Source organism: Amblyomma maculatum, chromosome 10 (assembly GCF_055883805.1).
Source record: "Amblyomma maculatum isolate TAMU_Amacu chromosome 10, ASM5588380v1, whole genome shotgun sequence".
NCBI classification, from domain to species: domain Eukaryota; kingdom Metazoa; phylum Arthropoda; class Arachnida; order Ixodida; family Ixodidae; genus Amblyomma; species Amblyomma maculatum.
In genome coordinates, this window is record NC_139353.1 from 23,953,112 (window position 1) to 23,977,519 (window position 24,408).

Here is a 24,408-nt window from a genome sequence, read left to right on the forward strand (position 1 = left end):
CTAGGTCCTCCGCGTGGGAACGTCGATGTCTTCTCTTCGTTGCCTTGAGGCCTGCTGGATGGCCCAGAGTTGTGTTGCAGCATTACACGAGGCGGTGATCGTCTGCGGCGATAGTATAGCGCTCTCATGCCGGGACACGACGATGAAGGCTATGCTTGATGCACAGCGCGAGATGAAACAATATGCGATGCACTAGTGTACAGGAACACTACGATGCACGAGTAGTACGTGGCGCTATCTGTGGAACGCATGTAATACTGGGGTTAGGATAACGCGAAACTCGCCAATGAACACAGGAGAGCAGGCGCTCTAAGTTTGGTTTGTTGATTTATGGGGTTTAATGTCCCAAAGCGACTCGGGCTATGAGAGACGCCGTAGTGGAAGGCTCCGGAGATTTCGTCCACCTGGGGATCTTTAACGTGCACCACATTGCACATCACACGGGCGCATTGCTTTTCGTTTCCATCGAAAAGCCGCCGCCGCCGCCGGGATTCGATCCCGCATCCTTGGGCACAGTAGTCGAGCGCCGTAACACTGTACCACCACGGCGGGTCTCACGCTCTGAAAAGAACCTGCAGTGTAACTCACACTTGTTAGCTAGATTTTGCCTGCAGCATGCCTACGTGGCCTTGGGGCCGCATGTCTAACTCGATATAAGTAGAGCCGAATTCCGACGTCACCATTTCATCTCAAAGACGGAGCCAGAAATGACAACGCCGGCAAACTCGGCCATGTCATATGGCGCTGCAAGATCACACGACCGGACGATCATGTCAGTGCATGCGTCACCGTCCAACGACCAACTGCCAGAAGAATCATGCTTGTCATTTTTGCAGCGGGAGCTACATTGGTCACAGTCTCACTATTTCGCCGTGTAAAGACGGATAACTCGGAGTCGGTAGTTGGTAGAGGAACGAGAAGAGCGAGTTGCTGGACAGAAGGTTCGTTCGAATGTTGTGATGGCGGTGTCCCCCGGAGTTCCACGTTGAGACGATGGCATACCACTAGACGTCTTCTACACCCGAAAGAGAATGGTCAACGACGAGAGGCAAGGGGTGCTCATACGTGAATGATTCCCCTATGGCATAAAGCTGAAACCATGGAGTAAACTACAATGTGCAAAAGCCATACTTTGAAGCCGAACCTAAGCATATTCATGCAGACTACTTTCGCGTAACTCCAGGTTTAACCATAATTAAACCACAGCTATGTTTTTCTTTTTTTTTTTTCCCCAACGCCAACGCTGGAGTTTCTGGAGAACGGGGCGTTAATATGAAGTAAATAAATACAAGATGTTGACCAGCAGTCCACACGACGCATGATTTTGACTGAGCCTATAATAACATCAAAACCTCTACAGTATGTAGATTGGAACATCGAGGCAGAACTGCCCAGATTGATAAAGTTAAGGGACTCTCACGCTGAGCCGCGGAAGCGGTGCATTCCCCATGTAACATCATTACATGGGAGGTTTCACCGCGAGAACAGCCTAAGGCGAGTGCGTTTTTAGCGCACCTGAAGTACTAGAGGTTGCAGATTGACGTGAGGTAAATGTGCGTCGTAGCCAGAACCGCAAGCTACCTCAAAAAGGAAATGAAAAAAACTTTTTAGGAAGAGAAAAAAAAAAAAGCCCGCTCGGCTAACTGGCTTATGAGCGGCTGACAGCCTTCGCTGCCGCGGGTTGGCGTCTAAGCTCAAAAAACGAAACTATATGTTGCCGGACTATTTCTCGGCCGGGTTCTAGGGTCGTCGTCACATTTGCTGCTACGCAAGCAGCAGTTCACCCCGTGATTCAAAATGGGGGAGGGTTATTTGTACGGTCACTCACCGAGCAGGTCACCCGTGACAATATTTCGATGTGATCCCCTGCATGGACACGACCGCTCTATCTCTCAAAGGATCATATGCGTATGCACAGGGCAGTTGATGATCGTTTTCTGATCTTTGAGGTCCTGGCTGCGTAGCAAAGCCTCCCATGACTTCTTACTGTCCACTATCATATGGGCTATAAGGTCGCCCCTTCTCCACAGGTCCTACATTTGCCATCGTTTAAGTCCGGCAGGAATTTATTCAGCATGGCTGGGTTCGGAGAGGTATCCACCTGCAACGGCCTCTATATATGTTGATTCATCATCATCATATTGCTTCCTCCTTCTTGTTAAGCTTCTTGTGTGGCTTTGGATAAGCAGCCTGCCGAACACGCCTCGCCGCCAGCGATGACGGAAATTTCAGCTCGTGCCGCTGCTGCGGCCATGACGCTAGTTATCGATGAAGGAATAAATGCTGTATAGAAACGCTGTAAAGGCGGACACTCCACTGATACTCTAAAGATAATGTAGACTTCAAAGTTTACCCATAGAAACGAGCCCATAGATACAACTTTCAGAAAGTTGAAGCTTGATTAAAATGACGAGAGTTCTCCGAGTGCTTCGACATGCGGGTGCTTATTTAAACATCGTCTATTAATATCAATACGCGATTGCGTTGCCAGATCCTATTCGAATCTCGAATTCAGCATACGGCTACCTTTATTCAGCTCGAACGCGAGCCTTCGCGACCTACGAGTGTGTGTCTGTTTCGCAACACGAAATGTGTCCTGCGTTCGATTTCCACCTTCACTCAAAGTTGATTCCATTTTCATTTCCGCTCAATTATCTTTCTTTAGTTACGGAACTTGAGGAATTTAGCGTCAGTCCGAACATTTCAAACTGCTCCTGAATTTTCCATCAAAATTTTTCGTTCACTGCTAACGACAACGACGGAGGCGCCGAATTTTCTGCGACACGGGCACTTAGCGACATCGTAATAAAGTCTTGCAATAGCGTAACGGCGAATGGCGTAGAATGTCCTGTATATTGGATCGAGGTGCGTCACCATATGAACACATATTAAAAAAGCTTGCAAAGCAAAGGCAGGGTAAATGAAAATAAAAAGAGCGATTATTCTGTTGAAGTAATTGACCAGTTGATGCAGCATACCCACAGTAAAGCAGGGCTCAAAAATGCATCTGGTCATTGTTTGTAGGAGGCACCTGGTGCATGTGCGCATTAGTTTTTCCCAGATGGCTGCAGCATCATCAATGTTTTCACTTCCACACAAAGGCCGACCTTAATTTTATGATTCAGGCTGCCGTAGCAAAAAATCAGCAGGAGCTGGGAAAAAAAATCGCCATCGCGAACATCAGCAATCCTCGCAGCGTCTTTGTCAACTTGTATCCCGGAAAGATTTTTGAAAACAGCGCACAAGTACGCGCACATGTCTGTGCCCGTGAAAAACTAAATTAAAAACTAAGCATTTTGAGTTATCGAGTTAAACACGCATGGTTGCGTGCCATGTTACCACCCTGCTTTGACCTGTACAAGGTTCGCAGTATTGAATAAAGAATACAGAAAGGAAAAGAGATATCAAGGATACAAGATGGGCAAACACTACGGGAACGATCACGCAAATGAACGACTAACTTTACGAATGCAGAAATTGCATATGCTGCACACGCACAAACGGTTCATGGTTAGTTACTTGTCGCGATTTTTAACAACCTGAGAAGTCGTCTTCGCGGTTTTTCCGGAAATCACGACGAAGCGCGAGGAGGGCAATGACGGCCACCGGTCGTAAGCAGCACTCACCTCTTCACATAATGACTCCACCGCGCGAGAGGGCGCACGCACCAGGTAACGAGCGGAGACAGAGGCGTTCACTAGCCTTGCGGAACCATAGGTGTGCAATAAAGTTTAAACGAAGTACAACAAACCGCATTGAACCGCATTGAACCACGCATAATTATTTATACATCCAATTATCAATATCTCAAACTATTAGGTGGAAGCCTTCATGTTCAATATATCGAGGTTCTGTGCATCCCAACCAACAAACCTAATCACAGATGCAAAATACCCCGACAGGCATCAGCATTTTGAGCCATTGAGTTGCTGCTGAAATTCACATTACTGCAAAAGTAAGCATCCGCTGACTTTTTAAGAGAGTTAGCTCTTCCTGCTTATATTTGCCAGTTTCTTGTCCGTTTTTCCGCTGCTCTCAGATTCAAGATGGCAGCCAAGTCATGTGATCATAGCTACAGCATTGCAAATAATTTCTTAGCTGCCACGTGACAACTCATACAATGGAGTCCACTACTTGGTCCACCATGTGTCGTCATGCATGACGTCACAAAAACGCACCACACTGGTTGGTCAGAATACTAACCACAGATTTGTCAGAACACAGAGAGGATATCATGAGTAATTCACTAGAGCTTATCCGAGAAACTAATGTGAACGTAGCAACATAACATCAGCATAGTCACAAACCAATCTGACTGTCATTGCATTTAGCACTACACAAGACTTTGCCAAAATTTGCATTATCAAAAAGGCAAATGTCTGGTTAGTTTTTTCTTAGATCTTTCCGTTAAAATAGCACAGGCTGGGTGCGTGTATGCAAGCTTTCCTGGCTCAGAGCTTTGGTGTGTGATTCCAGAGCGAATGCAAGATTAGTAAGAGGATCACAAGCTTGGCTGTTTGGTACCTAGCAATTTTTCAGAACATCAGCTTGACAGTCACTATAATGATATTCAAGTTGTGTACCAAGCTCAAACTGCAAAAAAGAAAGAAAAAAAAAAGGTACAAAATATTTTCGCTGATGTACATGAGCCCTACAAAGCATCTGTTCAATCATGCTTAAGGCAAGAATCTGTTCAGGTGAAAGTACCATGTATGGCAGTTTACAAAGAAAAGATTTCACACAGATTAATGCAGCAGCAAATGCAGCCATCATTTTTTCGTGAATGACGTCTTCATTGAAAAAGTCAGCTACATGTCTACAAAGCATCTAAATTGCCCAGGCTTGCAGGTGAGCTGATTCTTCCTGACCCAGAGATGGTTCTAACATAAGAAAGCAGCACAAAAACGTCATTAGCAGTCAGGCCGTCACATTTGTTCAAAGTGCACTATGACAACTTAAAAAATTTGCAGTCGTTAGTTGCATGACACTGTAGCCATTCGAAGGTTATCTCCCAGACCTACTTCTAAAACACGCAATCACTGTCGCTATAGCAAAGACAAGGCACTTCCAGGTTTACTTAGCAGCTCATCTATAAACCTGCATATGTACACGATTTCATAATATGCAGCGGTCCAAAAGAGCCATTTCCAAAGCATAGGAAGCACTTGTCAGATGAGTCCACCATTTGGCTTGCAGTATGGCAAAAGATTCTCATGAGGATTAAAAATCAGGACTAGGCACACCAGTGACAGTGAGCTATAGGTACAGCGGTCAAGGTAAACCAATGGCAACAGAGAAAGCAAAGCTTTTGTAAAGGTGCACACCAAGAAATAACACAAAATAAAGGTATAAAAGAATCTATGAACGCGATAAAAGTGCCATTTCTGATAAATGCCCGAGGATATGGCTACGATATGCTCCAGAAACCAAAGTCTAAACGATATCAGTCCAGTTCATACAATGCATAAAAACGATGTACCGGAAGGAAAAAAATCGCAACTGAAACAACAGACATGTTTGCAAAGTGTAAAAGCCTTGGCTTGTCTAAATGTACATAACCACAATTACACAGCCTGTCAATTTAAACCTATCTTTATAATGAATAGGAAATCGTTTTGCACACTAATGTTACCACATGCACTGAATAAACTAAGAATCATGACGCTATAATCGAATGCATTCAAAGACACAAAGTATTTACTTGAGAGAGTTGAACTTTGTACCCACGCATTAATTCTCAGCTATATCAAAGCTTTTATTTGTAACCACCATACTTCTGATGCTTAGTGCATCCCAACGACAAAAAATTCCGGTGATTACGCAAACTGATTTATGAAAAAAAAAATTGTAGGCTGCCTGTAGACTCTGTGGTGCCGTTTATTTTCTAGAAATGCCTTCAGAAACATAGACTAGACGCGTTTAAGCATTTCCTATTGGGGAAAAAATGCCACTCGAGTTGTGATAGAATTATAAAAGTGTGGTGAACGACATGCAACTAAATCCCAAAGATACGATTCAAAGAAAACAAAAACTTCTAAAGTACTGCCTGCAGCTTAAGACGTGCCAGCAAGACACAGGGAATAGGCCCTGAGTGCTAGGGTGAGTAGTACAGTTGTATCAAAACAATGCTACTTACTTTCCACGAGCATTTCATTTCTGAGCGACAATCTGAGAGCACTGCTATGAAAAAAGGATGCTCAAAATATCTACTGTACATCATTCTGTCCCTCAGTGGCAATACAAAACAAAGGACACCGAGGACAAGGCATTTCCACAGGTTTTTCACTGGTTCCAGCTTTCCTCCAATATGGGATACTTTGTCATGACAAGGCATCGTGTAAGTCCGAACCATTCCACGAAGAGTTCGGTTCAAAGGCAGTGTCCAAGGCAAGCATGAGACAAAGGCTCGAAGGACAGGGCAGCCTCAAGGTCAGAAGTTCTGCTGCCGCTTTTTCTTGGCGTCCATGGCGTCCAGGATGGGCTGCCGCTTGGCGTGGTAGCGGCGTCGAAGATCCTCGATTTCCCGCTCCATATCCGAGTCAAGACTGGACATGCGCTGACCCAGCTCCTCAAAGCTGAGGAACTTGAGCTGTTGAAACCAGACAGCCTGTAAATATTGCTGAAAATTTCTAGTACACTGCACCACTGTACAGTGGAAAACATTTACAGCAAGCTTTAATTGAGTACTAAGCTCCCCAATGAACATCCCAAACAGCATAAAAATGATCACTGTAACACACTTCATAGTACATTTATCGAACTTAGAAGCATGTATTGCCACCTTTAAAGTCATGAGCAGGGAATAAATGGGGAATTCTTTTGACCATAGCTTTTAGTTCGTTTCCTGCCCAAAGGGAAAAAAAGAAACCCCAGCTTGCTGGGGGTCATGAAAAGCCTTTAGCTGTTCCACCTAGCCCTCCAGGAAGAATGGGAATCAGGAAGCATTACTCTTTGGTTTTCTTTATCACTCTAAACAAGGTGTAATTTGAGGAATTGATCTTAAGTGCTCCTTATCTGTCTCTACTTTACCACTCTAAACAGGGTGTAATTTGAGGAATTATCTTAAGTGCTCCTTATCTGTCTCTACCTTTGGTGCCATCTCGCATAAGGTAACTGGTCACCCTAGGTAGGACTATTGCGTACATAAATGGCATTCTGAGCTGTAAGCAAGACATTTATTTGTTGCCTGCTCTTAATGATCCCATGAATAACAAGCCATCATCAAAAGATTGTAGTGTGCAGGTTACGCACACTGCTCAGTGAACGCCTCTCCTATTATGCTAAGGCATCACAGCAGTATGGCTATGGCCAGCAAAATGTGACATGCTTGCACCTTTTCCCCTAAAAAAAACCCAGAAAAGCCCAGAAAAGCCAGTTTACTCCCTGGGTTTCACAGCACTGTCATTGTCACTGTATCTGTAAGGGGATGAAGCTGAAAGCTCATAGGAGGAGGGCATGGAGAGAGTGACTGCAGTCAAGGAGGAGGACACCAGAGCAGGCAAAACAGAGACTCCTGGAGTGTGTCAGAGCACACTCCCCTCTTGTGCCCCCAAGTCTGGCTCCACTGATAAATGAAGAGGTCAGAATAGGCAAAAAGAGGTTTGGTGGTCCAGCAGATGCAAGGATGACACAATATTTGCAACTGCTGCGCTGGCCAAGTACCTTTAGGCTTTGCAAAAATAACAACAGCCATGGTTGATGAGCCCCACTTACATAGTCAAAGTCGCCCTCAATGAAGCCACGCTGTTGAAACCTTGGTACCTGCACCAGGTCCATGTGAGACGGTGCCTGCGCAGTAGTCAGCTGTTGCTGCACCTGGTTGTGCAACGGCGGCTGAAGCTGGCCGTGCTGCAGTTGCTGCTGCATACGCTGCAACTGCTGGAGCTGCTGCAGTTGCTGCTGGTGCTGGTGCTGCTGCTGCAACAACCTCTGCTGCTGCTGTTGCTGCTGTTGCTGTTGTTGCTGCTGTTGCTGCTGCTGCAACAGGAACTCGGCTTGGGATGACATGTTGACGGGCAGTGGTGCACTCATCTGGTTCAACTGCCGCTGCAGCTGCTGTGCAAAGTGTTCCTGGGAGGAAGGCACAGGCTGGGCCACTTCCTGGTGTGAGTAGCCGGTACTCGGGTGGCTCGTCGTTGGCGGCCGAATCTGGTTCTGCAGGGGGAGAAAAGATTCTTTTCTTCTTCGAGACAATTTCAGTCAAACTGCTTCAGGAGACACAGCAGGAGGCCCGGAAAATTCCTGGCAACACAATGCGACTCTGACAGCCCAGATATCAATGCATTTGTTTCTATTGTTACGCATCAATACAGCCTCAGGTTTCCCATGATTTAATTTTACATATAATTGTATTTGTAATAAGAGTACGATTACCCATTAACATCCAACCAAATGCAGCCATGCTGCTAAAGAAGAAAGTTGAAAACCGTAGAGTGACTGCCCCAGTGAGGCGTTTGCTCTCAGATGTGAACCTCGAACCAGGACAAATTTTCGACTACAAAGTTTTCATGAAAGGTGTATAGCTTTCCTTTGTAGCCATGTAGCACAGTTTCAGCAGATGTTAATCCCTGACTGTTTTCTTATTACAAATATATTTCACATCGGGGAATTCTTCTTAGCACTGGATTAATCGTGTTAGCAGCCACAATCCCTCTATTTCCATACAGTTTGTGTATGAATGCCAATAGGAATGGCAGAATGAGAAAATTATTAATGAATCTTATCTTCATGCATATAATGTGAGGGGCCAGTTTGAGACTTAAGCAGAAATTGTACAAAAAAAAAAAAAAAAAAAAAATTTGCCTGCTTACATTTATTCTCGAGCTGTTCAGGCCAACCATAGCAAAATAGCAAAGCTTTGCCCCAGTCCAAACCATGACCAACCGTCCTATCAGGTTTTGTCCAGCATCCAGCGAAGGTTTCAAGCACTCCCCTCTAAATGTGCACAGCAGAATTTATTCTCGATCTCCAATAATGCCCTGGAAAGCCTTGGTGCCAGAGATAGTGCCCACAGCTTCGTAATTAGCAGCAGGAGCTGGTGGCACAATGCGCAAGATGTGCCATTTCTCTTACCTGTGGTAATGTGGCAGCCAATGCCTTAGACAGGTCCTGAGGAAAATAATTGGGGTGTGGCGTGCCATCATGCCGGGGCGATGCCTTGGAGTTACTTCCACCGCTCCCCTGCTGTTCGCGCTCCTTCTTGTCAAAGTGGTCGAGGAAATAGGGCCTGTAGCTCTCCTTGCGTTCCCCAGTTGATGTGTCATGTCCTGTCAGAGCATAAGAATCAACAGAAGTGCTAATTGAGTGCAGTGCTCTTGTGGCAGCCATTTTATTTCTTCCCTATCCTTGTCTAACAGAATCTAAGAATAGCATCTTTTAGGCTGTAAGCAACAAGAAAAGAAGCTGACGACAGAAACAGGCAATCTACACATCTGCATCTCTGCCAGCATCTACCACGGCATAATATTGTTTTTGTGCTTTCAGTCATTCGCGTTCATGTTGCAGTAGTTCTCCATTTGGAAGATCTGAGAAACACAGACACTTAAGCCTGACAGCGCTGCAGACTGCTTTTGAAGAGACCCACTTTTCATGGTAGAATCGTCCTCCTCGCCATCGCTGTTGATGACCAGAGTGCCGAGGTCTGATTCAAGGTCACTGCTGGTTGGAGCATCTCCACCACCTCCTCTATCAGGAACCAGAGTGCCCGGATCGGCGTCAAGCTTCACCATGGTGCCAGCATCCACTTCGTCATCATCCAGAAACTGCAATCCAAACGCCAATATACGTAAGCCCTTAAAGGCTTATAACTATTTATTGCAAATCATGCAAAAGAATCTGTGGTCGACAGCAAAAAGGAAGCAAGCTCCCTTTGTTTCATTTTTTTTTTATCACTCCCTAACTCTTCTTCAAACCTGAAACAATCAGCCTTTCTGTGACATCGTGTACAATCAAATTCAGTTGTTACCGATAAGGTTGGTCATAACATTCTTATATTAGGAAAATACCATACCTCTAGCAGAATGCATTGCAAAGGCTAGGTGGTCAGACATAATAATGCTAATAAAACGGCCCGTCACACGCTGCTTTACTTGGCGAGCCTTAATGTACCATGAGCACCATAATGAAGAACAGGTTTGGCTGGAAGAAACCTTACGGTAGCAGCGAGCAGAACTTCACCAAAGAAGCAAAGAACATGCCCTACTGCAACCACATCAAGCTGGTTAAACTCTTTGTAACTATGTAACCCGCTCCTAGGTACTGCTTCTGCCATCAGCTTGTGAGCAACAATCATGTCCAAAACTCTAGTAAGGCAAATCACAGCCCTTGTGATGAACAAGCAACAACAGCTACAAGTAGCTCACAGTTCACAGTGTGCGTAAAACAGCAACAATCATGTTATAAGAATTTTCATTCAAGCTAGTACAATGCACGGCTGACCAAACTGGTGCTCAAGTGTTGGTTTCAGAGAGACAACAATGAAGACTTTCCAGTGGCTCTGAGCAAGTAGCAGCACATAGAAAAATAGGCAGACCACACCAGGTTGCACAAGCACTTGGATTTTCATCCACACAAAAGCTTAAACCACTGCCAAGAAACAGCAGAAGCAAAGTAGAAGCTATATGTAAAATCTGCTTAAGACGATATGTTGAGTGCATGATGAATGTGTTTCATGCCCACATGCTTGGTGCAAAGAGAGAGAAAACAAAGAAAGAAAAAAAAACAATGAAACACTGACCGCTTCGCCCGTACTGCCTCTTCTGTCCTTACGGTACACTTCATCCTCCTGAATGTCTCTGGCTTCAGCAATCATCTGTTGCAAAATTGCCACTGGCTTCGAGTTGCTGATGAATACGTGCTGTGGAAAAATGGGAACAATGACGCACCATGTCAATACACTTCAAAAGCAATTTCAGAGGTACTGACAAATACTGTTATGTCTTAATCAGTGGCCAGACAGAAACAACAACTTTTGTCTTTCTTATCCTGAACATGCTAATTTATTAATAAAAAATTTTTCGAACCTAAGCACCCCCTTTCACTTTGGTAACAGCGATTGTAAAGAAAAGACGGTGGTGCTTAGTATCGAGTAAATATGGCATATATGCCACCACGTATATCAAGCAAGGTTAGTCAAATTTCAGTGAGGACAGCAATAAAATGCAAACGCGTGGTGTGCCCCCTCAACTAGCAGACTTCAACACTCGAGGCACATGATACCTGAAGCAGGTCAGACGCTGTGGCCCTTTCCTCAGGGTTTTTGACCAGGCACCGTGATACAAAATCGATAAATTCCGGCGACCATCGATCCGGGTCCCGAAATGACGGTGGGGGCTTGGTGGGAATCATGAAGATAGCCTGCAAGCAGTGAAAGCCCACGCTTAGCAATCGCTACCAACTGTTCTGAACGAGCTGCATAAAAAGAAAAAGGAAAAAAAAAATGTAACAAGTACATTTATGAATGCTTCAACCAGCCTTGTGTTCTAGTGGCTAGAAAGTATGTTTATATAAAAACATCGCTAACACTGAAAGCACACGTCTAAATGTAGGGCATGTAGGGACTGAATGGAGGGAAACTTCACGAAAGGAAGTTTCCACCTCATTTGAAATCGTGAGTCAAAGACAACTCTCCCAGCTGTCATGCTTTGCTACAGCTTTGTTTCTAATCCATTGTGAAGACTTTTTACATGAAGTTACGTGAAGTCTTCCTGAAGTCTGCCGTCAAACACGAACACTCAACTTGCCAAGCTCTTCTGTTTTAAGGCATTAAGCACTTGAACTGTAAGAACAGTTGAAAAATGTTGGATTTAAAAAAACAAACAAACAAACAAAAAAACAATTCCTTTAGGGATTTCTGCGCCCAGTGCAGGTTGTGAAGAGCGGCTGCCCTAGAGAGATCCCATCAATCACACGTTCTATAAAAGCTGAGCACTTGCCCTCATTGGATGGATGTCTCCATAAGGGGGCTTCCCTTCAGCCATCTCCAGGGCCGTAATGCCCAGACTCCATATGTCGGCCACACAGTCGTAACCAATCTCCTGGATCACCTCAGGTGCCATCCAGAAGGGAGTTCCAATCACAGTGTTGCGCTTGGCCATGGTGTCCTGAATGCAGAGAAGCATTCAATGCACACAGAGAAAGAAATTGCTGAAAACAGTTTTTATGCAAACATACCTTTAACTCATGAAACAACTTGTCCCTACATTGCCAAGTGAAGAATGGCAAAATGTTTGCAGCACTGGACACACTGCTATCACAGGGCAAGTGATACAAAGGGTCTCCCAGCTAAATGTAGCTAAGCTTATATAAAAAAAATATGGAGTGTCCTAGCCTAGTAAACCTACTGCGGGCTGTTCAGAGTTGCGTGGCATAGTTTGGACTACTCTTTCATTCTCAAAAGTTAACTAATTAGTAATGTATAACTTTATATCTTTTTAATAATTAATGTAACATATTGTGATAGCCTTCAAAAACAGCTATCTGAAATGTTTGCACCAAGATACCATTAACAAAGATTTTTTTTTTTTTCACTGGCTGTTATGATTTAACACACACACAGGGGTGGAAGCAGGTTCCAGCTTTTTGGAGTAGGCATGGGAGCAGCAAAAGTCTGATCTCAGAGCATGTTTGGAAAAATTTATAGGCTATTTCGGAGCACTTTGGAGCAGGCTGATGGCGTGAAATGCTACCAAACGAATTTTGCTGTTCACAGCTAAAGTAAGCCTTATTTAATTAGGCCTCTAATACATAAGAAAAAAATATCAAATTAACTTTAAAGTTCTAGGTACTGAATGGAATAAAAAAATTGCCGAAAACAGTCTGCATCACAGTAATTTTATCTGATGAACATCTGCATGACAGTTGTCTACAATTGTGATGAAACCCTAGTAAAAACGAGTTTTCCCGGTTTCGTAAAGCACTTTAATTGCTTTGCGTACACTGTCGGGAAGGTTGAAGGATTGCTCCAAAATCGTAAAAGCCTTCCTACCCTTTCGCAGGACTACTCAGTTATTATCTGATGGCTTTGCCCTAAGCAGCCCCCCCGCTTTTTGAGGATGCTTCACTACAGGGCATGGTGAGGCATTGCGGCAAACCGCGTAGTGCGGTGAAACCGCTATATAGCTGGAAGCAGAACGTGGATACATGCGCAAGACATATTCGTACGCGTTAGAACAGCGTGATGCCATCCAAAAACAGAAAGTTGTGATGCCCCAAGCAGCGTTCGATGCGCGCGCCCTACTGCAGCCGCGGGATGGCGTGAAGTAGGAGCGAATCCAAGACTATCCAGTTGAGCTTTATTTCAGAAATGGCAAACTTCCGATCCTCGCCATACCTACCACAATGTGCACAATCTGCGCGGGAACAACAGTCCCATGCAATTCAGGTTCGGGGAAGCCGTTTCAGAGATCGCTGGCGGAGGGTGTCGTGCCTCCGTGTTGCCAGCCACCAATGCGCTTGCCGCACGCGACCCGTCGTTGCCATCTATCAATGTAGCCTTTCGTGAAAATCGCGGCGATAACAGCTTTATGACAAACACCACGAGTGATTAACCAGATCATTGTGGATGTAGATGCGGCTGCGTGCTTTTGCAGTGACCACCCAGTGTTGCACATTTGACTATAATACTCAGGTAAATTTGACGCTGTATACTTGCGATGGTCAATTACTGGGTAAATTGCCGTTTTGGCACAGCTTGGCGCAACATGTCAGACTGGCAGAGCATTAGATCGGCACGGAATGGCGCAATTGGTGCAGCACTTCCACCCCTGCGCACATAATAAGAGGCCCCCATATGACAGTGCTTTAGTGTCACAAGAAGTTCCTCAAAAAGCAAAATGTGTTGCTTTCAAAGCACCTGTCTGTGGCACGGTTACGTGATAGCCCCATAAAAAAATCTGCATAGGCGGTACCTTGGCATAAACAATGCAACCAGCCACTCTAGAACATGCTCTACAACTTCTTCATTAAAAGTGTATTTCTAATTCAATAATGAAGCTAGCTGATTAGTTTTTACTTGTTACACAGCCTTGAAGAATAAAAAGAAAAAAGAAAAAAAAAAAAAAGTAACTGCAGCCTAGACCATGCAACTCCAAACAGCACTTAGATAACTCAGTCCTTCTTTAGAAGCTTGGTTATACTTATTGCTTTATTTAGCTTGGACACACTGTATATGAAAATAGGTATTTCATATAAGCTTTGACACTGCCTCTTTCTCTACCTCGTTTAAATGTATATCCTTTCTGCCATAAAAATTATGTAATTATGGAATTCACAAACACCATAAAGAAGGGCAATTCATAAAACTTCTTCAATGCATAGTGTATCAATCAATCGTAATCGCTGAACTGTTACTGAGACTGCAACAAGGTAGTGCAACAATACAACCCAGTCGGCCCTGAGCATAACGAGGCAATTTAATACAAAAAGTATTCGTAGCTCTTGAGTTTAGAGTACTGGTGATACCTATATCAGAACATGAAAAATGCACTTCTACTTTGCAAGCTAGTTCCAATACAATTAAAAGAGCGCTAAAAAAAAGACACCTAGTTTTTTTTCCGTCTTGCACCAGCATTTATCTATTTTTTTGTAGAAATAGAAAGCACGAAAAAAAAAAAGGAAAAGTTTCCCCCTATCTGTTAGGTACATAACAAGCATAAAAAACTATAAACTAACATCTTCGCTGTCTAGAACAGAACCCTGTGAGCATAACTAAATGAAAACTGACAGGAGTCCTGAGCTAGTAATTCAAAACAATGGGGTGACTATGTGAATGCACCATTCTCTTGACAACAAAGGGCACATTTGTACTTTTAATTTTTTTATTAGCACAGTTATGTAAATTTACCAAAATTTCATGTGCAAATCGTTAAAGCTGCGTAAGTTTCAACATCTCTCTTAGAGCATAGCACTAACTATCTCATTTTCTCACAGAAATAAAGAGAAAACTGCAGTGCACTGGCTGCCTGCTCCCATTACACAAGCAGGGTAGTCAGAAACTATACTATACCTGAGAGAGAGGAACATGCAATATCAACTGGTGAGCCAGACTGACTGTCATGGGGTGAGTCATCTTGGACACTTTTACATAACTATTACTATGCTCTGCAAAAGCGTCAGCAAAAATCCCTTGAGTTTCAGTATTAGTGTGACAAACTGCAATGAGGAAGCCCATCTTTCGAGCACATCACTAACCAACTGGTAAATGCCAGAAAAAAGATAAGACAGCAATGCTCCATACAGAGTTGTATGACATATATCTTACTACAGTGTTTTATCGCAAAGCTTTTATTTTATTTTTTTCACTTACTGGGTTTGTTTCTTCAACAGAAGCGTGGCTAGGATACCTGACTGATGAAGATACTAACCGTGAGCTGGCCGGCAACGCCAAAATCAGCCAGTTTGGCATGTCCTTCGGTATTCAGTAGAATGTTGCCTGCCTTGATGTCGCGGTGAATTTTCCGTCGCTGGTGCAGGTACTCCAGACCACGTAGAGTGTCTGAGAGTATGGTCGCTATCTCTTCCTCAGTCAACTGCATAAAAATGCATCCCATGTAAGCGCACCACCACAGGGCAGTGGTGATTCCCAGGCCAAAGCAGGGCAATCTGACATGGCGTGATGGCTATTAGCATACCACAGCCTTCAGGTGGCGACTCAAAAACTGCATGTTTTATGCATTAAGCTCATAAGACTAGAAATGAATGTAGCAGCAGTATAAACTGCTGAAAGTTACAATAACCACATCTTTTGTTCATACACAGCTGCTATCTATATTGGCAATTGGACGTGCACAAATGCAGGCACTAAAATGACAAAACTTCTAGCGCACCCAGACATTTCAGTGCTGAAACAATGTTAAGGACATTAATTTGGTGTGAGTAGTAGCAAATAATGCCAATAATGCAAACACGGGGGCCAGTTGGTTGATCATTCTGTATATCAAGTAGCGCAGTATTCCACAGAGTAGTAGCAAGGCTGAAAGTGTTGCAGACACACTCAACTTTTTTTTGCATTGCAAGCTGTTCCTCTACTAAGTACTATGCTTTAGCCTTCAGGGTGTGCTTTTTTTTTTTTTTTTTTTGCAATAGTGCTTCTTTGCAGTTTGCACCTGCTTCATTAGCCCTGTTGCTGATAACAATGTGTAACTAAAGACAAAAAATTTCCGTAGTCCAATCATATTTCACTGCGACTGCTTCCCTGGAAACTCAATCATAGGTCACCACATAAGAAACTTACACATGATGCTCACATTAGGTTCAAATTCTGGCATCAGAGCAATGAGAAACGGTTTTTATAACTCAAAACGTCTTCGAGTAAAAAAAAACTAAATATTCACTGAAAAATAAAATAGAAAGGTAAGAGCAAAAGGTGTCAAGTAAGCAAAGGAAACAAAGAAAAAAACAGTCTCACCGTTTTCTTACGTAGCCTCATGATGTCGGATACTGAGCCCCCACCACAGTACTCCATAACAATCTGCAAATTAACCTGATTAAACATTTTGCCACAAACACCTAATCATAGAGAGGACAGGAAAACAATACTGTGTGCAAAGTCCTACACAGAAGGACTTTGTATGGCAGCATGTGTTGTGAGCAAGAGAACATAAGAACATACTGACAAGCAATGAAAATGATTCAGGCATATTCTCCCTGCACTCTTTTATCTGATTATGTACCCATTCTCACCTCTCCCCCATCTCTTAATCTTATCTTTCCCTTGACATAGGAGAGAACTTCCCCTCCACTTTGCCACCAGGCACCTTTACCCTCTCTTATTTTTCCCTCTCTTCACTTTCCAAACTGCCAACCATGAACAGACAGAGATTTCACCAGCATCAGGCTTTTAATGCTAACGTACAAATAAAGAAATAAGTGAACTTGCCAATTTACTGCATTTGCTGCATACAAGAGCAATGTTTTTGTCACATAAAGCTTGGCAAACAATGTGGAAGCATTGATCATGACTACAGTACCTAGCATATACTGCCTAGTGTGCCGAACGAAGACACCGAGGTGGCACCGAACGCAATGTCTGCCAGCGGCTTTTGTAAGGGGGCGCTGTTGACAGTAATTATGCGGAAGGTTTTTATGGTGGCTTTGGGAGTGTGCGTGTCTGCCAGGAAGTCAGCTGAGGCATTCTCAATAAAATCGCAAGAGACTCCTTTTTTTATGTGGGTGCCTTCCATCTGCCCGCTTAAAGGCTTTACCCATTTTGCAAGTCATGCAGAGTCAACCTGGGCTCTGAGCAAGGACACATTCCTTCTGCTTAAAAAAGATCCATTCCGGCACATAGATATTAAACATGCCCGTTCTTTGCTATGCCACTTTGCCTAGACATCCTTGCGATGCAGCATTTTGATGAGCAATCACTGTCACAAATAAATGCACATTACATAAGACACACACCAAAGAAACACGCTCATGCACTCATTCACACGGAAATGCCAGCTGCACAAGCATTATTGTCTGCTAAGAGAAAGTGTCTGCTAAACGAGATTGTCTGCTAAGGGCCAAGGCTGATATGGCCATTTTTTTTTTTTACAGCGAGAAATCATTAATTTGTAATTTTTAGGCATAGAAAAAACAAAAATGAAATGTAAAACCTTTTATAACAAATGTGTATTGATTTATAATGATGATGATGATGTCTCAGCACACCTACTGCGCACAGCCCTCTCAATTGGCAACTGGTGGCAATCATTGTAAATGGCGCCACCCCTACCTATGGGGAACTGCCGCCGCACAGCACACTAGCCAGTATATTCTAGGCACTGTATCATGACAGTCAGAAGCATAACAGCAGAAGTATGACCTAATGCTTGTGTATGACATGGAAATCATTTTTGCATGTAGATAGTAGTAAAGTAGTAGTGGTGGTTATTTATTAAAGTAATAGCAAGAGGAAGTAAAAAGACTTTTGCCGTCCCAGTATCTGTTATCTCAATTCCTGAAGAACCTGAACTGGGGTGGCAGAAATAAGACATAGCAAAGAGAAAGGGAGAAGAAATGAATGAGGTGAGTGACAGGAAGAAAGGTCAGGATAGAATAAATTAAAATATAAAACTAAGATACACTACGTTACAGTCAGATTGTAGTAAGCAAATGTAGGTTGCAACTGTTTGGGCCTGTTTTGGTTTGGTTAATGCGGTTTAATGCTCCAAAGCGGCTCAGGCTATGAGGAACACTGTAGTAGACGACTCCGGATAATTTCAACCACCTGGGTTTCTTTGCAGTACAATGACATCGCATAGTACACATGTGCTTTGTGTTTGACTTCCATTGAAATGGAATAGTAGTGGTCTCTTGCTTAAGCCCTGCATATGGATATGCTTCCCTTTCAGTGGCTTTACTATAAACACTTGCCACAACAATGCGAGCTTCACATGTGCAAAAAAATGGCATATTTCATGTAGAAGTGCCCCCTTTAGAGATGCAAGCTGCTGCTTGCATTTGTCTCAGCACCATTAAACGTAGGTGTAATTCAGACTGAAATTTGGTCCAAGGTGCTGTGCTTCGATAAGGCAAACATGCAGCCGTGCTAGGACTAAGTGAAGCAATCGAGACATTTGGAGCGCTAGTGGAGCACATGTGACTGCAGCACGTGAGCTCAGTGCTCTCGAAGAGATTTTGTCTTTTGTGTGTGTGTTTTTTTTTGTCCGATCCGGGAAACTCCGTCGATCACCCGTTACAAACAGTATTGCCCCATAGTCATCATCATCATCACAACCACCACCATCACAAAAACTGAGAACAGCTTACTGAAATGAGCTCTGAAGACACAAGTTGACAGCAATAATAATAACAACAACAAAAGGACATTTTAGCGACATTGTGGATTGCAGAGCAAGGAGCTAACTTACCCAAAGATCTGACCCCTTAAAGTACGAGCCATAATACTTGACCACATAGGGACTGTCACACTGTTGCATAATAGAGATCTCCTTGATGATCTCCTGCAGATCTGTGTCGACAGGCACCTGCTTGATGGCAAGTACCTAAGCAAAATACAGACAATGTGTATATGTATTACAGATGACAATAATACACATATCATGCATTATGTGTTTACATACAAAATATTGCTTGAAAATATGTATGAGCTGCAAAAATGTTTTTGCACTCAGACCCCAATGACTGTGCAAACATTGTATGCAAATTTTAGTTTTATTTTTGCACATTTAAATACCCAGTTTTACGTTCTAACAGTGAGAATTCAGGCAAGCTAAAAATAAATTTTTACAAAGTAATGCTTCTAATCATAGAATGGAAATTAGCACAGTGTCGATTTTGCAACATGAATAAGCGACAGAAAAAAACAACAGAAAAAAAAAAAGAACTGTTGACGCCGCTAATTTTATGACTGGAATGAAAACTTAAAGAACCAAAGGCGAGTGTCCCGCAAGCAGACATTGACAAGCAAAGCTATCACGAAGTCTTGACGTTACCTGTCCAGATTCCTTGTGTAGCGCCTTATACACACTTCCATAGCTGCCTTCGCCAAGCTTGCAGATGATGTCGAAGACTTCCTCTGGTTGCCGGGTCAGGCTTTCTTCGCTTAGCTTCTTCAACTCGCTACGGGACGCAAAATGAACACGCATGAAGCGAACGTGTCGTACGTTGGAAGGATGGGAAGGAAACAGAACACAGGCCAGTCCAGCAAAATTCCCCAAACCGTTAACGACGGACCAACCAACCGGTCGAAAGCTAGAAAAGGAATGCTGCCCTGTGAGTAACCGAATACTCGAATTGACTCGTCGCTCCCGCTCGCACCTGTTTCGGCGCCATCAAACACGTAGTACAAATACAGCTAGCACGAAAAACTGAGATTTCGTGAGGGAGGCGTAATCCAGACCGGAACTCGTTCCGGAGGTGTTCTCGCGATATCCGCTGGAGATGGGAGCGTTTACAAAACGTGACCGCCGCACGAAGGAAATGCAAACAGCGATTTGACGCGATCTTCTGACGTGACTTTTCATTACTGCACATAGCAACAGCTCAGTCACGGAAAGCCAAAACCACGATCACGCTGACATAAGCCCGTTTCCAACAGCAAACGGCGGAGGGCTTAAAGAAACCTCAGCTTCCGGATGCTTTATCCGCGAGCGTAGTGCTTGCCACAGTGCGATCAGTTATTCACAGGGCGAGTTTCGTTACGTTCGTCGTGCATTTTCTTAACACGACAAAGTGAAGTGAAGCCAGATGCACGGTGTGCCGGTACGGCTATTTTCGGCAGCACGCATAAGGCTAGCAAGTGAGAAAGTACAAACAATGCAGACCTTTTAGACGACATCGTGAGCACTCAAGTCCGTGCCTCCGGAGAGCATGTTCGCCACACAACACGTTGTCACAAAGCACAATGCCTTCAATGCACGCGCGGTCATTCACTGCGACCCACACATGGCGATACCCCAACACCCACAAAACTTTTCAGTGAGTACGTTCACCGACCGGAGCACGGAGTATCAAGCGGGTTCCATTGCGAACGCACCGAAACATCCACCGTCTCTCCGCCGCAGTCGTCGTCTTGGCGGCCTCTTTCAACACAGCAGCGGCGGATCGCCTTGGCAGCGCCGGCTAGTTTTTCTTTGTGCAAAGAGTTAGCGTGGCGCTACGAATCACACATGCCTGCTGTTCCCGAGCGCCCTGTCACTGACACAAAAATTTAGGTGGTTTGAGCGGCGCTACCATCGACAAAAAGGCGCGAAGTTTAAGCAGGAAAGAGTCCATGTAGTTGAAAGGGAGAAGAGCTACAACTGTTTTTCAAAAATGTTCTGGCGACAGTCAGGGTCGATCACATTACCCCGCCTGGCACCATTACGTTCGCAAGTAGAGAGAGGATGCATGTATAGAAAAGATATACCAACGTGAAGAAACAGCGCGCTAAAGCAGGACAGAGACACAGCGCTAACACAGACACAGCGCTGACTAACCTTTCTCTGTCCTGTTTTAGCGCGCTGTTTCTGTTGAAAATTATGTACCAACTGGCCCGGCAACTTTCTGTAATGCAGTTTTTGCAAGTTAGCTGTGTGCTAATTGTGCGTGTGTGCTTCCGTGCGTGCGGCGCGTGAAATGCATTTGAATTGTGACGGTACTGTAGTACACTTGATGTTTGGTCACGTACCACTCGAAAGCTCAGAGCGCCCGAATGCATCGCGATTACAGGGCGTCTCATTCCATCCATCGGTCCTTTCTGTGCATCGCAGAAAGCATGCCATATTCGTGCTTCCCCAACTGAGATCGGCTAAGCGACTGGGCAGAGCTAGATCGGAAGCTGGTATTCTCGGCCAGCCAATGCAGACCAAAAGGTGTGTCCTGAATGGCTATCAATTATGCCGGTTCAAAGACTTTCAGACAACTATCAGAAAATGGTAGGGAATTAGTCGGGTACCAATATAGGACTCGGAAATGCGCCTCAATTCTTGAGAAGTAGCATATGTTTTTAGTGAATGTATTTTGCATAATGTCAGCACAAAGTACATGGCAGAGTGGAGTTTTTAAATAAAAATTATTAGCAACATGATCATAACCTCTTTTATTTTCCATTTCTGCCGTTGCAAGCTTAAAAATGATTGCAATAACTTTTCTCCACTTGCGATGGTCACTCTCTGAAATGAGCACCTCATTTGTGGGGAGATAAGCTGGCTGAAAATTGCTGTTAGATGTATATGTGTGCAGTGCAGTGGTGTCTTGTTTCGTAGTGTTTCTTTGGCGCCCTGTTCTTGTACGACTGACTGGTTGCCACGTAAATGCTTGCGATAATTTATTCACTGTCAGACATCTGCAACCTGGAATCAGTGAGCTTAAAAAGTCACTGCATTTCTTTGTTTCAGCTTTGGAGAGTATTCCGAGGGTCAGCAATTATTTTCTTTCATGAAGAATGTGCATGCTTTGCTGGCAACTTACGGACCGACATTTCAAACATGTGACCATGGCCCTACTTTGGGCCATGTTCGGCTGCCAAGCATTGGGTGCCAACTAATTCTCTACCAATTGCCAATATGTGGCTTGCTCAAAGTACTTGGCCAACCTCGCAGCAAACCACGGCCCCGCTTTGGGCTTTGTCAGGCTGCCGAGCATTGGGTGACGACTAATTCCCTACCATTTGCCAATAGTTGGCTGAAAAAGTCTTTGGCAAACTATTAATCAGCGCAATTGGCACCCACCTAGACCCATCTTTGGGCCTGCATTAGCTGGTTCTGAATACAGGCTATCGAGCTCTGCCCAGTTGTTTACGGGACGGTAATCTGTTGCCCAATTTCAGTTGGGTGGACTCTCATGGCAGTGAACAGTCAACATGGCCTCCGTCTCACATTATTTGTAGGCATTCTGGTTTGAGCCAGTGAGCGAACGCTTCCGATTTCCTTATTGGTTTAATGTGGCATTTTCTATATAATATCTGTAATGAATGTTGCAATTAGTTTTGTGAATGCAGAGAACATTCTGCCCCTGCAAGGCAAAGCTAAGCTAAGAGCCAGATTAGTATTTCTCAGCACACTGCCATTGACATAACTGGGTTAAACAATGCTATTTTTTATTGCGAATGCACTATTTCACAAGCTGTTACCGGGCCTTCAAGATGTGCGCCACAGATACTGTGCCTTTCCTTCCATGTAAACTAACTACTAATGAAACCATTACAGCAAAATCTCATTACAAGAGACACTCGGTTATAAGAGACACTTGAAAATGGTTTGGTTGGTTTTCCTATGTTTGCCATATTAACAACATAGCATACAAGAGACATGATTACAAGAGACACTCTGTTACTAAGGGCAAATTTTGAAGGTCTCTAAAGTAACTTCTTCACTATTTAGAAGAGACAAACCCAGATACGCTCAGTGGACGCAGTTCACTCGTGCCAACTTGTATGTTCAGATAGACTTCCCTATGTAAATTCTGTTTTATATTGCTGTCTTATTTCATTGTAATATTGAAGCAACCAAGGAGTGCCTCTTCTTGACTGGGAAGTTAAAATGGCCCTGTTGTTTCAGTCACACAGGAATGTGATGACAGTGGCTGAAACAACGGGGACATTTTGACTTCCTAGTCAAGAAGAGGCATTCCTCCTCGGTTCCCGACATATTGTAACAAAACAGGACACTGGTATGGAACAGAATTTAGCTGAGGGAATCTAAACTACCACACATGAGTTGGTAATAATTTTTCCTTACAAGGGACCTTGATTACAAGAGACATCTTTTTCGGGTCCCTTGAGTGTCTCTTGTAACGAGGTTTTACTAGTCAAAATGATAGTGATAATGGTAACTGGCAACAAATACTAATAAAATAATAATCCACAATAATTAGTGGGATAAAAGAACGAAATGAAAACTAGAAATAACAAGGGAAATAAATAATGGTGATGATGGTGACAGTGATCTACCCCTTATGGCGGGTCGCCGGTTTAACGTCACAAAAGCTAAAGGTGTGTTCAAAAAGTAAAGAAAAAAACACAAAATTTATTGTAGTTGCGGCCGCGTTACAGGGATGTTGCTCCCTGCTGCTCGCCACCAAAACTCCATAGCACCAAAACGCTATAACATTTTGCTCTGTGCCATGGTTGCCTGCATAGGTGCACCACGCAATTGCTACGATACGTTAGACTGTGCCAGGATGGCGAGTGAGTCAGGGTCTCAGCTGAAGAAATGCGCCGTGTCTGGCAGGCTGAGTTGGAATAGGTAGAGAAGACGCTGTAATCATGAACAACTAAACCGAAACTTAGAGCAAACAAAAATAAATACCGACCAACAGCTAAACTGAATTAAACCGTGCTTTCACACATGTAACTCAGCTTATCCTTAGTTGAAACCCTGCTAATTGTTTTCTTGTGGCTCCTTGCACATCTTATGACCACTCAGAAAAAAAAATATTAGCATGGTGCATCTATCATCATCATCTTGGGTTTCAGCTTACACTGAGCATGACCGATTAACTGAATATTTCTTTGAACTCATGTGTTGCAATGATTCTGCCACTAAGAGGACACGCACCTAATCAAGCTCAACTCATTGACTGAGCATTTAGTACTGCTCGTCTTCGTTCTCTAAATGCACCGCTGTTCAAGCCTGGATCAGCTTCCCAAGTATAATAGATTCATTATTTAATTCAAGGGAACAGATCAGATGTGAACTTGATGTCACCAAAAGCTAAATGTGATTTGCTTATTGGTATATCTGTATATAAACATTGTTTGAGAATTATTTCTCTATTTAAAGTAGGTAAAAGCATCAGCACTTGATAGTATTAATTCAACCAACAGGTAAAAAAAACCCCTAGTGCACTGGTTTATACCCGCAGAGTAAAAAAGAAGTTAGTTGGGTTGTTATGGAACTGGAACAAACATCTGAATTATCCTAAAGTAGAACCACTGAATGATTGCAAGATATACTTAAATTTTTGCTGCAGCAAACTTTA

At 43.7% G+C, this 24,408-nt stretch overlaps 1 protein-coding gene across 2 annotated transcripts; it reads right to left on the reverse strand.

The window, feature by feature from the left end:
- Positions 1–4,745: 4,745 nt before the first annotated feature.
- hpo (serine/threonine-protein kinase hippo) lies at positions 4,746–20,589 on the reverse strand. Of its 2 annotated transcripts, none has more exons than XM_084582240.1 (12): positions 20,271–20,589; positions 19,440–19,566; positions 18,855–18,989; positions 16,406–16,468; positions 15,363–15,527; positions 11,934–12,101; positions 11,218–11,355; positions 10,736–10,855; positions 9,584–9,761; positions 9,073–9,266; positions 7,714–8,154; positions 4,746–6,607 (listed from the first exon to the last, which is right to left on the reverse strand). In XM_084582240.1, exons 1-12 carry the CDS (start codon positions 20,282–20,284, stop codon positions 6,431–6,433), a joined length of 1,920 nt encoding a protein of 639 aa, XP_084438366.1. In that variant the 5' UTR covers positions 20,285–20,589; the 3' UTR covers positions 4,746–6,430. The 2 variants fall into 2 exon arrangements, with proteins under 2 accessions (XP_084438366.1, XP_084438367.1); XM_084582241.1 differs by having other exon boundaries at positions 4,746–6,589; positions 20,271–20,588.
- Positions 20,590–24,408: the final 3,819 nt, after the last annotated feature.